The 12500-nt window shown below is 46.9% G+C and overlaps 1 protein-coding gene across 1 annotated transcript in view; it reads right to left on the reverse strand.

Moving 5' to 3' along the window:
• The window catches only part of tyro3 (TYRO3 protein tyrosine kinase), a 68884-nt gene that overhangs the window by 12874 nt on the left and 43510 nt on the right, over positions 1-12500 (reverse strand). Inside the window, exons 12-14 of the mRNA XM_083633290.1 lie at positions 10492-10587; positions 6758-6838; positions 5902-5994 (exon numbers count right to left, since the gene is read on the reverse strand). Of these exons, the coding sequence (XP_083489416.1) occupies positions 5902-5994; positions 6758-6838; positions 10492-10587 (270 nt within the window). The remainder of the gene's footprint in view (positions 1-5901; positions 5995-6757; positions 6839-10491; positions 10588-12500) is intronic.

The following is a 12500-nucleotide window of genomic DNA, read 5'->3' on the forward strand; positions in this document are numbered from 1 at the left end:
GCATCGGTGCTCTTCATCACTGGTCGAGGGCTGCCGGTTGGTTTAGAACAGTTTAGGTAGGCGATAGATTAGCTACAGCCTAAGGCTGACCTGTTATAGTGTTCAGGCAAAGATCAGACTAGAGCAGAGTAGGATAGGCCAGATTAGGCTGTAGATTAGCTAGATACTATGTCCCAGTTAGCTCTGGTTAATGCTTAGAGTAGTCAGTTGTCTGATCTTCCCCCCCTCTCTTTCTCTTTCCCCCGCTCCTTTCCCTTCTTCCCCCTCCTGTTCCCCCCTCTCCCACATTTCCCACTCCCCCCCCGCCCCCTCTCTTTCCATGCTCTTCCCTCCCCCGCCGCCTCTTCCCACGTTCCCCCTGCTCTCCCTCCCCTGCACCCTCCCACCTCTCCTTCTCTGTCCTCTCCTCCTCTCTGTCCTCTCCCCTCTCTCACATTCCCCCTGCACTCCTTCCCCTGCACCCCCCCACCTCTCCTTCTCTGCTCTCTCCTCCTCTCTGTCCTCTCGGGGGGGGGGGGGGGGGAGGAGGGGGCGGAGAGGTCTGTTCCCTCCGCCGCCTCCTCCTCCCGCGTTCCCCCTGCACCCTCCCACCTCTCCTTCTCTGTTCTCTCCTCCTCTCCCCCTGCACTCCTTCCCCTGCACCCTCCCACCTCTCCTTCTCTGTTCTCTCCTCCTCTCTGTCCTCTCTGGGGGGGGGGGGGGGGGGGGGGATGTGGGACGCTCCCCCTGCTTCTCTACCCTGGCTCTCCCTCCCCTGCACCCCCATCTCTCCTTCTCTCCTCCTCCACATTCCTATTTTCTCCCCACCTCCCCCCTCTCCTCCGTCTATATTGCTCATTCTCTCCCCACCTCCTCCCTCCCCCTGCTCTCTTCTCCCCCACACCTCCCCTCCCCTCTCCTGCTCTCTCCTCTTGCTCCTTCCCCACCTCCTATACCATCCCCACCCCATCACTCTCTCACATTCCCCCTGCTATTCTCCCTTCTCCTGCGCTCTCCTCTGCTCTCCCCTCATTCCTATATTTTCTATATTATCAATTGTTCAAATGTTATCTTTATTCTGTATATTCTTGTTACTGTTGTGTCAGCTAGAATTAGCTAGACATACTTTCTGTGAAGCCCTCTGAGACATGCTTGTGAATTAGGGCTATATAAATAAACTTGACTTGACTACTGTTCCAATGTCCCAATCCTACAAAGAAGGAAGGTACTGTTCCAATGTCCCAATCCTACAAAGAAGGAAGGTACTGTTCCAATGTCCCAATCCTACAAAGAAGGAAGGTACTGTTCCAATGTCCCAATCCTACAAAGAAGGAAGGTACTGTTCCAATGTCCCAATCCTACAAAGAAGGAAGGTTCTGTTCCAATGTCCCAATCCTACAAAGAAGGAAGGTACTGTTCCAATGTCCCAATCCTACAAAGAAGGAAGGTACTGTTCCAATGTCCCAATCCTACAAAGAAGGAAGGTACTGTTCCAATGTCCCAATCCTACAAAGAAGGAAGGTACTGTTCCAATGTCCCAATCCTACAAAGAAGGAAGGTACTGTTCCAATGTCCCAATCCTACAAAGAAGGAAGGTACTGTTCCAATGTCCCAATCCTACAAAGAAGGAAGGTACTGTTCCAATGTCCCAATCCTACAAAGAAGGTACTGTTCCAATGTCCCAATCCTACAAAGAAGGAAGGTACTGTTCCAATGTCCCAATCCTACAAAGAAGGAAGGTACTGTTCCAATGTCCCAATCCTACAAAGAAGGAAGGTACTGTTCCAATGTCCCAATCCTACAAAGAAGGAAGGTACTGTTCCAATGTCCCAATCCTACAAAGAAGGTACTGTTCCAATGTCCCAATCCTACAAAGAAGGAAGGTACTGTTCCAATGTCCCAATCCTACAAAGAAGGAAGGTACTGTTCCAATGTCCCAATCCTACAAAGAAGGAAGGTACTGTTCCAATGTCCCAATCCTACAAAGAAGGAAGGTACTGTTCCAATGTCCCAATCCTACAAAGAAGGAAGGTACTGTTCCAATGTCCCAATCCTACAAAGAAGGTACTGTTCCAATGTCCCAATCCTACAAAGAAGGAAGGTACTGTTCCAATGTCCCAATCCTACAAAGAAGGAAGGTACTGTTCCAATGTCCCAATCCTACAAAGAAGGAAGGTTCTGTTCCAATGTCCCAATCCTACAAAGAAGGAAGGTACTGTTCCAATGTCCCAATCCTACAAAGAAGGAAGGTACTGTTCCAATGTCCCAATCCTACAAAGAAGGAAGGTTCTGTTCCAATGTCCCAATCCTACAAAGAAGGAAGGTACTGTTCCAATGTCCCAATCCTACAAAGAAGGAAGGTACTGTTCCAATGTCCCAATCCTACAAAGAAGGAAGGTTCTGTTCCAATGTCCCAATCCTACAAAGAAGGAAGGTACTGTTCCAATGTCCCAATCCTACAAAGAAGGAAGGTACTGTTCCAATGTCCCAATCCTACAAAGAAGGAAGGTACTGTTCCAATGTCCCAATCCTACAAAGAAGGAAGGTACTGTTCCAATGTCCCAATCCTACAAAGAAGGAAGGTACTGTTCCAATGTCCCAATCCTACAAAGAAGGAAGGTACTGTTCCAATGTCCCAATCCTACAAAGAAGGAAGGTACTGTTCCAATGTCCCAATCCTACAAAGAAGGAAGGTACTGTTCCAATGTCCCAATCCTACAAAGAAGGAAGGTACTGTTCCAATGTCCCAATCCTACAAAGAAGGAAGGTACTGTTCCAATGTCCCAATCCTACAAAGAAGGTACTGTTCCAATGTCCCAATCCTACAAAGAAGGAAGGTACTGTTCCAATGTCCCAATCCTACAAAGAAGGAAGGTACTGTTCCAATGTCCCAATCCTACAAAGAAGGAAGGTACTGTTCCAATGTCCCAATCCTACAAAGAAGGTACTGTTCCAATGTCCCAATCCTACAAAGAAGGAAGGTACTGTTCCAATGTCCCAATCCTACAAAGAAGGAAGGTACTGTTCCAATGTCCCAATCCTACAAAGAAGGTACTGTTCCAATGTCCCAATCCTACAAAGAAGGAAGGTACTGTTCCAATGTCCCAATCCTACAAAGAAGGAAGGTACTGTTCCAATGTCCCAATCCTACAAAGAAGGTACTGTTCCAATGTCCCAATCCTACAAAGAAGGAAGGTTCTGTTCCAATGTCCCAATCCTACAAAGAAGGAAGGTACTGTTCCAATGTCCCAATCCTACAAAGAAGGAAGGAACTGTTCCAATGTCCCAATCCTACAAAGAAGGTACTGTTCCAATGTCCCAATCCTACAAAGAAGGAAGGTACTGTTCCAATGTCCCAATCCTACAAAGAAGGAAGGAACTGTTCCAATGTCCCAATCCTACAAAGAAGGTACTGTTCCAATGTCCCAATCCTACAAAGAAGGAAGGTACTGTTCCAATGTCCCAATCCTACAAAGAAGGAAGGTACTGTTCCAATGTCCCAATCCTACAAAGAAGGAAGGTACTGTTCCAATGTCCCAATCCTACAAAGGACTGCGTCCTCAGGAGAGAGACATTTCAAGGATGCCCATACTGTATGTGCACTCAGCGCACATGAAGTACCCACAATTCTATGTGCAAGGATGAAATGATTGCTGCCAGCTGGGACAATCAGCAAAACATCGCCGGCTGCGCAATACAAATTTAAATTTTTAATTTTTATATTGCCCCCCCTGATTTTTTTATCCCATTTTTATCCCCCATTAGTGCTAATTTTAATTTATTTATCCTGGTTGCTGCTCCACCCTCTGTCGATCTGGGGAGAGCCGATACTGGCTCCATGCTTCCTCCGAGACATGGGCAGTAGCCAGCCGCTTCTTTTCACCTGACAGCGGAAGCTTCACCGGTAGGACATAGCACGTGGGAGGATCACGCTATTCCAACGAGTTCCCCTCCCTCCGAACAGGCGCCCCTAACGACCAGAGGAGGCACCACATCAGCGATCAGGATATTGCATGTTTTTGGTGAGGGGTTCCTATATGAAGGAAACCCCCAGGGGGCACGGGGAGAACATGCAAAGTCCACACAGAAATTATTATTTCCAGCTTTAAATACCCTGACAACTTTGATTGTCAGGGTGATTTTGCTGATTAGCATCAGCAAAAACGATCATCAGTTTATATAAGGAGGAAAACAGGGCATGTGAAATGTCCTGTTTTTATGTCTTGTAAATAGCTTATTTTCCGACTCACAGCGGGTCATAATAGCGGCTTTTTATATCAGAGAGAGAACGAGATGAGATCAATCTAACGTACCTCCGGCTGCTGGCGTTGCACAACCTGCTCTGTTTGCTGTCTGTCACATAGGTATTCCCCGGCTGCTGCATGTAATCCATATGTTGTATAAAATTGAAGTTCCATTGATTGGCATTTCATAATCAATAAGCTATAATTGCATACGCATAGTTAATGAAACCTTGGACAGTGCATCATGTTCCATAGTCTCCCAGTCAGGCTGCACCAACGCACACTCCAAACTATTCACACATTCCTCTCCCCCCTCTTTTCCTCCTCTCTCTCTATAAGTAATCCATGTCAACTGTCAGTCATCACTGAATATTTGGACTCTGTACATTGATCAGATGTGTACATTGAGATTCGGTCCTCTGACAATGGAGTTTGTCAGAGTTTGTATGGCTTTAAATATGTAAGGGTTAATGCACGACGAGGAGGCATGAACCGTCCGAGGCGAAAGCCGAGGTGTCATTAATTTCTGATAATGGACACCTCGAAGGTAAGAATACATTATTGTTAGTTACCTGATAGGCAGCCTTCATCTGAGAACTGAAAGCCCTTGCCAGTGTGTTTTTAATAGGCTACATCGTGTTGAGCACTAGCTACCATTTATTTTTTCAGGCGACTACTCTTTTGTTTTTCTCACTCGTCGTCTCAGACAACCCCCAGCGGATTCCACTGCGGGCTCCAAATTCTGGGGAATTTGGGGGCCCTTTCTGAGACTCAGCATGCAAGGCAGCATGTATCAAAGTCGACGCAATTCACGACAATATCGAGATTATAGGCTATAGCCTGCTATCAATTGTTTTTAAGCTCAATAAACACAGTTCAAATATTTGTCCGGAATTTATTCCAATTGTCCGCGAAACTGAAATCATGCCGGACATGTTGAATGGAAATGCTGGTGAACACGCTGGCTGCCACAAGGTAAATAGAGCGTTCATTTTCTCATTGTCCCTATGATATAATAAGGATATGAGCCGGTGCGTGGCAGAAAATAAGCTATTAACAGGACACAAATACACACTTTGCAGGTGCCCATATGGCCTCTGTTCCAGGCACGTTCTAGCTTCATAGTGAATCGCTTTCAGAAACATCTGTTGAGGGTGAGTTGTAAAACATAAATACAGCTGGAAATAAGGCCCAGGTTGCAAAAAACTGAATTTGTGTTTTGTGCAACTGATTTTATTTTATGGAAACATTAACTCGGACTTTAAAGTGTAACTTACCCCCAAAACACTTTTTTTCAGCTTTTAACCGATATATATGACTTTGGGTGTGGTGTGTGAAGAATTCTGGTCAAAATGTCCACATTTGAGACCAAACTGTTACCATTGTACCATTTGTATCATTTTCAGCAGCATAAGTTCCCTCTATGGGTTGAACACTGCTTTTTTTTGTGCCCTCAAATGAATGGGATATTGGGTACATCGTGACGTCACGGTGGGGTTAACATGCGCCCCACTCATGTGAATCTGGGGGGGTAAGTCAGTCCCGCTTTAAGGAAACAAGGTGTTTTGTGCAACCCGGCCCCCAGGACTTTTCAAAGCAAAAACCTTTTCAAGTCATCAAAGCACAAGTCAGAGTGAAGTCCCAAGTCACCCGAACCCAAGTCAAGTGGTGTGTGTACCGATCAGCTGGATGACGTTGGGGTGATGGAAGTCCTTCATGTAGGCCGCCTCCTTCAGACACTGCTCGATGTCACTGGAGGAAGTAATGTCAGCTGGGCGGGGGGGGGGGGGGGGGGGATAAATGTCAGTTTGATCCACAAGTCGACTCGTTCAGTCCAGTCTGAGGGGCGATCACACAGAGAAGCATCACTACAGGCTCAGGCTCATCTGGGTAGTGTTAGAGATCAAATCACTCGCCTACCACCGCGGAAACCCGGGTTCAATTCCCGGCACTGCTACTTCCAGCTTGGTCACACTTCCTACAGACACAATTGGCCGTGTTCTGCAGGTGGGAATCCTGGTCGCTGCTCTAGCGCCTCCTTTGGTCGGTCGGGGCGCCTGTTCGGGGGGGGGAGGGGATCTGGGGGGGTAATAGCATGATTCTCCCATGCGCTACATCCTGCCGGTAAAACTCCTCGCTGTCAGGTGAAAAGAAGCGGCTGGCGACTGCACATGTATGGGAGGAAACCTGTGCTAGTCTACAACTCTCCCCACATCAACAGATTGGGGTGGAGCAACGACCGAGACAGCAGGGGGAATAGGACAAGTACGATTGGGGAGAAAATGGGACAAAAATAGGGCGTTGTGCAAACAGCTTCCTGTGCAAACAGCTTCCTGTGCAAACAGCTTGCTGTGCCTACAGAAATTGAGAATATTGTCACACCTCGAAACCACCAGAAGAAAATAAGAGAGGAGCGCCTGACCGTACCACAGGAAGACGATGGTTTTGCTGCTGACACGTTTGTAGAAAAGGGTCTCTGTGTGAGCGCCCTCTCAGGCCAGTTGTTGTAGCTGTAGGTTTGTTGTTCAACTCACATTTCAGAACCTTCACGGCCACTTTCTGCACCGACGCATCCTCTGTCTTCAGGAAGGCTTCTCTCACTGAGCCAAACTCACCTGCACACACACACACACACACACACACACACACACACACACACATTAAAGACCGCATGAACCCAAGTGGCGTGATGGTCGGTCACGTACAGTATCAGACTGAAAACAGATATTGCCTGAGATGAAAGAGGGTTGAGAGAGGCGGGCCATAGCGTGTCGATGATTTGATTTGACAGTTCTGGGCACTGGAGTTGGCGTTGGCCAATCCTGCTGTGTTCCGCCCCTAAATCGAGCGTGTTCAGCGGGCGATTTCCATAACTGCAGCCATGGCGCATCACAGGGACGTGCAGAGAACATTAGAGGGGCAGGGGCTCAAATTCTTAAAAGGGCACTACTACATTTCAGGCAATTTGAAGGCCAATTTAGGGGTATAACTCATTTTAAATATTCAGATTTTAACCAGATTTAGAGGAATATCTCATTTTAGGATGAGACTTGTCATGGAAAAATAACTCCACACACTGAATACTATTAGTATATAAAAGTTGCATGCTGTTGCAATACTGTTGTGAAATCATTTAAGCATCAATATTTATTTGCTCCTTTTCTCCCTTTAGGTTGTTGTACACTACAACATCCTAACAAAACTACAATATGCTAACTGCAAGTACAAGCATTGCATTACTCTGTGTCTACAGTTCAAATAAAATGGTACACATTGTTCACCATCAGCATGAATATTAGTATATTGTCTTATAATAATTAATAATTTGTTATTACTATCATTATTGTTATATATTCATGTGTTAATTAATTACTTAATTTGTTATTTAATTAAGTAATATAATATGAATATGAATAGTTAATTAATATAATAATAATCTAATGTGTCTGTATATATAATATAATAATAATAACATATATTTATGTATTTATGTATTCATTCATTCATTCATTTAAGTCGAACAAGAGCCACAACAACTACCCAGGCCAGTAGCCATAAATGAGGCTCACTCAGTCATCACTGGCTACTGGCAGTAGCTACGGAATACATATCGATATCAGACAAAGCCGAATTACAGTTGCAGTTATTTAACTCCGTTTTTGCTACATAGACCACCGTAAGATGTGATTTGCATCCCCTCCAGACCTGCCCTCAGTGCCCTGGCACATAAACACAGACTTCCATGTTTTGGGGGCTCTCTCCTAGCACATGAAGGCTGAGTTTGGTGCTTAAAGAGCATGGGGCAGGTTAGAGACCCCAATCAGTCAATGTGTAGGTGAATTATGGAGGAACTCGATTTTCACATTAAGACACTTGCATATACACTACAGTGACTTCTGGGGTCGTTTTACTTTTTTAACTTTTATTTTGACATCTTGGATCCCAAAACTCTGACGTCACAGTGGGGAGTCGCCAGGCATGACCGTCTGTCCCTCTGTCTGTCCCTCTGTCTGTCGTCACTTAGGTCAGGGCTGTCAGTCACACACTATGGATGCTAACGCCGGTTTTCAGGAGGAAGAGGAGGTTGCAAATGTTTATGCACATGCATACGATGGCCTCAGCCTAATTTTGACAGTGAAAGAGAGCAGGAACAGCCCAGCTACGAAACAACGGACCACGGAGAGAGTTGAGAAAGCAAGCGAGGCGAGCGGAGGCGGGCCGAGGTGCGGACTGTAATTCGATACACACACACGCACGCACACACACACACACACGCACACACACACACGCGCGCGCAAAAGTGACGTATGTGTCCAGCCATCTGGCCGAGTTAGAGCCGAAGTCCCGAACACAGTGAGAAAACCTCCCGAAGCTGCTGCTGCAGCGGGGTGCATATTGTCCGGCCAGCCGACCGAGAGGCATGCGAGCCGGGCACAGTTGGGGTGTGTGAGGTGGCTGGCTGTGGAGGTGGCGGTTTCTCCTCCTCCTTCTTTCTCCCGCACAGCAGAGCGGACCCCAGGCTGCAGACAGCCCGGCGCAGAGCAGAGCAGAGCAGAGCAGAGCAGAGCAGAGCAGAGCAGAGCAGAGCAGAGCAGAGCAGAGCAGAGCAGCGGTGCTGTGCGGGGAGGAAGGAGCCGCAGCCTCCCCCTCCCTCGAGTGAAGAGAGACGAGAAAGAGAGCGTATCACACAGCGTAGACACACACACACACAGAGAGAGCGAGAGAGAGAGAGAGAGAGAGAGAGAGAGAGAGAGAGAGAGAGAGATAGAGCGTGTCACAGCGCAGACAAGCACAGTGGGAGGGGAGAGGGAGACACGCACGCGGGAGCCACTCCCCACTGTGACGTAGCAGGCTTTTTCTTGTCAAATTAAAAGTCTGTTATTTCCTTCTGAAAAAGGAAGGTGTTTTTCTCCATATTTTTTTTCAAACTTTTTTTTTTTTTTTTTAATGATGCATTAACTTTTCAAATGGACATAGGGACAAGGTTAAGTATACATTTAGCAAAGGAATTACCCTGCTCCATGCTCTTTAACATCCAGGTAGAGGTGATCTCGACATCTCGGGGCTGGCGGGGTGTAAAACGGCATTACAGGCTGCTGCATGTCTGTATGCACCGCCGAAATTTCAACATGAAACTGAAATGTGGGGGGGGGGGGGGGGGTGGCTCTCTGTATAATTCTTTGTTTTGACAAACATACATCATACCTGATTCACGTTGACTGATATATCTGTCAGTCAGTGTGTGCCTGTGCTGCTGTCGTTCAGTCTGCATGTGCTGAGGACAGGCCATCTCGCTCTCAACAGTCAATGGGCAAGCCACCACGTGCGGTTTTTGGTGCTGCCTTCAGGGCCGCTTAGAAAACCACTGGTTCATGTAGAGGCATATTAGAAATGGTGCATTCAAGGCCAAGAGAGCTCGGAAAATGCAATTCTCTTTGAATGCTGCCTTCAGTGACGCCATGGAAAGGGCAATTTCCTTACAAAGCACCATTAGAAATGTTGCATTCATGGTCAGGAAAGGGCACTTTTTACAGACTGAAAAAAAGGCAGGGGCTCAAGCCCCCTTTGATGTCTATGTGTGCACGTGCCATCATCTCCAGGGTCTCCAACTTAGGAATCGATAAAAATCCACACCTGTACAGTTTTCTCCAGAGAAGTCTCTGACCAATCAGAGGGCTGGGATAAGGTTACCTGTCTGTCTGATCACCAGAGACACACTGACATTCATACAGCTGCTAAGTCAGCACTTTCTGCTGTGTGTGTGTGTGTGTGTGTGTGTGTGTGTGTGTGTGTGTGTGTGTGTGTGTGTGTGTGTGTGTGTCTGTGTGTCTGTGTGTGTGTGAGAGGGAGAGAGTGTGTGTCTGAGTGAGAGAGAGACAGAGTGTGTGTGTGTGTGTGTGTGTGTGTGTGTGTGTGTGTGTGTGTGCAGTGTTTTGTACACACACAGAGCAACAGTGAGCCACGCCACGCTGTGTACAGCACACACACACACACACACAAAAACACACACTCACACCCTGTGTAAAGCATCACAGTGCACAGAGTCTGTGGACTTAGATTTGCTCTTTAATAATGCATGTGTGTCTATGTGTGTGTGTGGCATGTGCATGTGCGTGCGTGTGTGTGTGTGTGCGTGCCTGCATGTGTGTGTGTGTGTGTGTGCGTTTGTGCGTGTGTGCACGTGCGTGTGTGTGCGTTCGTGCGTGTGTGCACATGCGTGTGTGTGCGTTCGTGCGTGCGTGCGTGTGTGTGTGTGTGTGTGTCAGACCTTTCCCCAGCATGGTTCCCAAGCTAAGCAGTCTCTCCGGGATCAGGACGTCCTGCAGTTTGCTCTTCAGCTCCTCGTTAATGCCCAGACTTTCCACTAGAGGGAGACACATTATAAAAACACCTCAGTCTGGGTCTGAATAAACCTGTGTGTGTCTCTCTCTCTTTAGAGAGAAGACCGGCTGATGTTTCACACAGGCCACACCCACAGCTCAGGCCACGCCCACATCACAGGCCACACCCTCAGCACAGGCACACTCACAAACTGTTCAGCTTCTGCGAGCAAAACAATAAATCAACATTTTCTGTGTTCTAATAAAAAAAAAAAAAAAAAAAAATTCCTTCCAAATCCCCCCCGTTTTCTCCCCAACTGTACTTCCCTTCCCATTCCCTGCCCCTGCTGTCCCGCTCGTTGCTCCGCCCCCGCTGCCGATCTGGGGAGAGTTGTAGACTGGTACATGCTCCCTCTGGTACATGTGCAGTCACCAGCCTCTTACAGCCAATAAGGCCCCTTTGAATTTGAAATTCAATTTGAGTTTCCTCCAGCAGCTGGTCTGTTTACAGTCTCTCTCTAACAGACAATAGTGGCACCGGTATTGACTTAGTCTGCCTCTATTTACTGCTGCTCTTCTCTCTCTGTCAAGTGGACTACAGAGGAGGCATGGGCCACAGGGCCAGTATGAGGTTTTGAGGCTACCACGGTGTTGTATTGTATTGTATTGTATTGTATTGTATTGTATTGTATTGTATTGTATTGTATCGCCCATCTCTAAAATGTGTTCTTGTCAAATCTCTGGGTGGGGAAACAAAAGAGCAGCACTGAAGTCGTGGCCGGGCCGACATAAGTTCACATAAGAGCTATAGCTCAAAGTTCACACAGGCAACACCGCCGGGCGGAGGCATGAAAAAGAGACAAGGTTTACCTGCATCAACCCCAAGAAGAGTCATATATTTGTCTGTTTGCCCATCAGATGTCAGTGACCAGGCGTTAATTCCATCAGATGTCAGTGACCAGGCGTTAATTCCACTCATGTTTGATGACAGGGGTGTGGGGATCACTGCACAAATCCCATCAAGGCGACAGAGAAACAATGAAGTTTCTACTACAATTGATCTATAACTCGGATTAACGTTCGTGCTGAAGGGCTGTCCCGACGCGTCGACATAGTCGATGTCATCGACTACGTAATTGCATCGACTTGCATAAACGTGCATCGATTTACATTAAGGAACATACGATACGTGATCATAATTATTTCAATGTCAGCTATCAAGATGAATTCAGTTGGTTAATGAAGTCGCTATGAGGTGATGCAGTGTGTGTGGGAGATTTGCGCCGTCTTAGCCTGAGCTGTCAAAAATGGGACCGGGGCCTATTGGCTTGCAACAGGCCAATCCCGGTGCTCAAATCCTGCGCAGGGCGTGTTCTGCCCCCAAGACTGGTGGGATCCATAATAAATGATGCGTAGCAAACAGCTAGCAGCTGGCGCTAGCAGCTGGCAGCTGCTACTTAGAGAAATATGAGTGGTTTTGGAAGTGTGGTAGATCTTAAAACCGGCCCATGCCTACTACAGAGTGAAGCTGTGGGCCAATGACTTCTGCTGCCAGAGGAACCATGTGGACACTAGGGATGGGGCCGATCCGATCCAATATCGGGTGCCGATATTGGCACTAATTCACGGATCAGAATTAGGGGGGGGGGGCATTTTTTTTTTTTTTTTTTCAATTCCAGAGCACGGGCCGTAATTTGCCCATGTATAATAGTATCTTTCTTTGTCTTGTATATTTTCTTAATTTTCTCTGCTTTTTGCAAGGTATACTTAAAAAAAAATCTTTAATTGGCCAAATCTTTGCCTATACTGTATATTCAAGAAAAATATTGGTATCGGCATAATATCGGTATCGGCAGATATCCAAATTCAGGTAACGGAATCGGATCGGAAGTGAAAAAATGGACACACACACACACACACACACACACACACACACACAGTGTTGCCAACTCTTTTC

Source organism: Poromitra crassiceps (assembly GCF_964638095.1).
Source record: "Poromitra crassiceps genome assembly, chromosome: 3".
Taxonomy (NCBI): Eukaryota; Metazoa; Chordata; class Actinopteri; order Beryciformes; family Melamphaidae; genus Poromitra; species Poromitra crassiceps.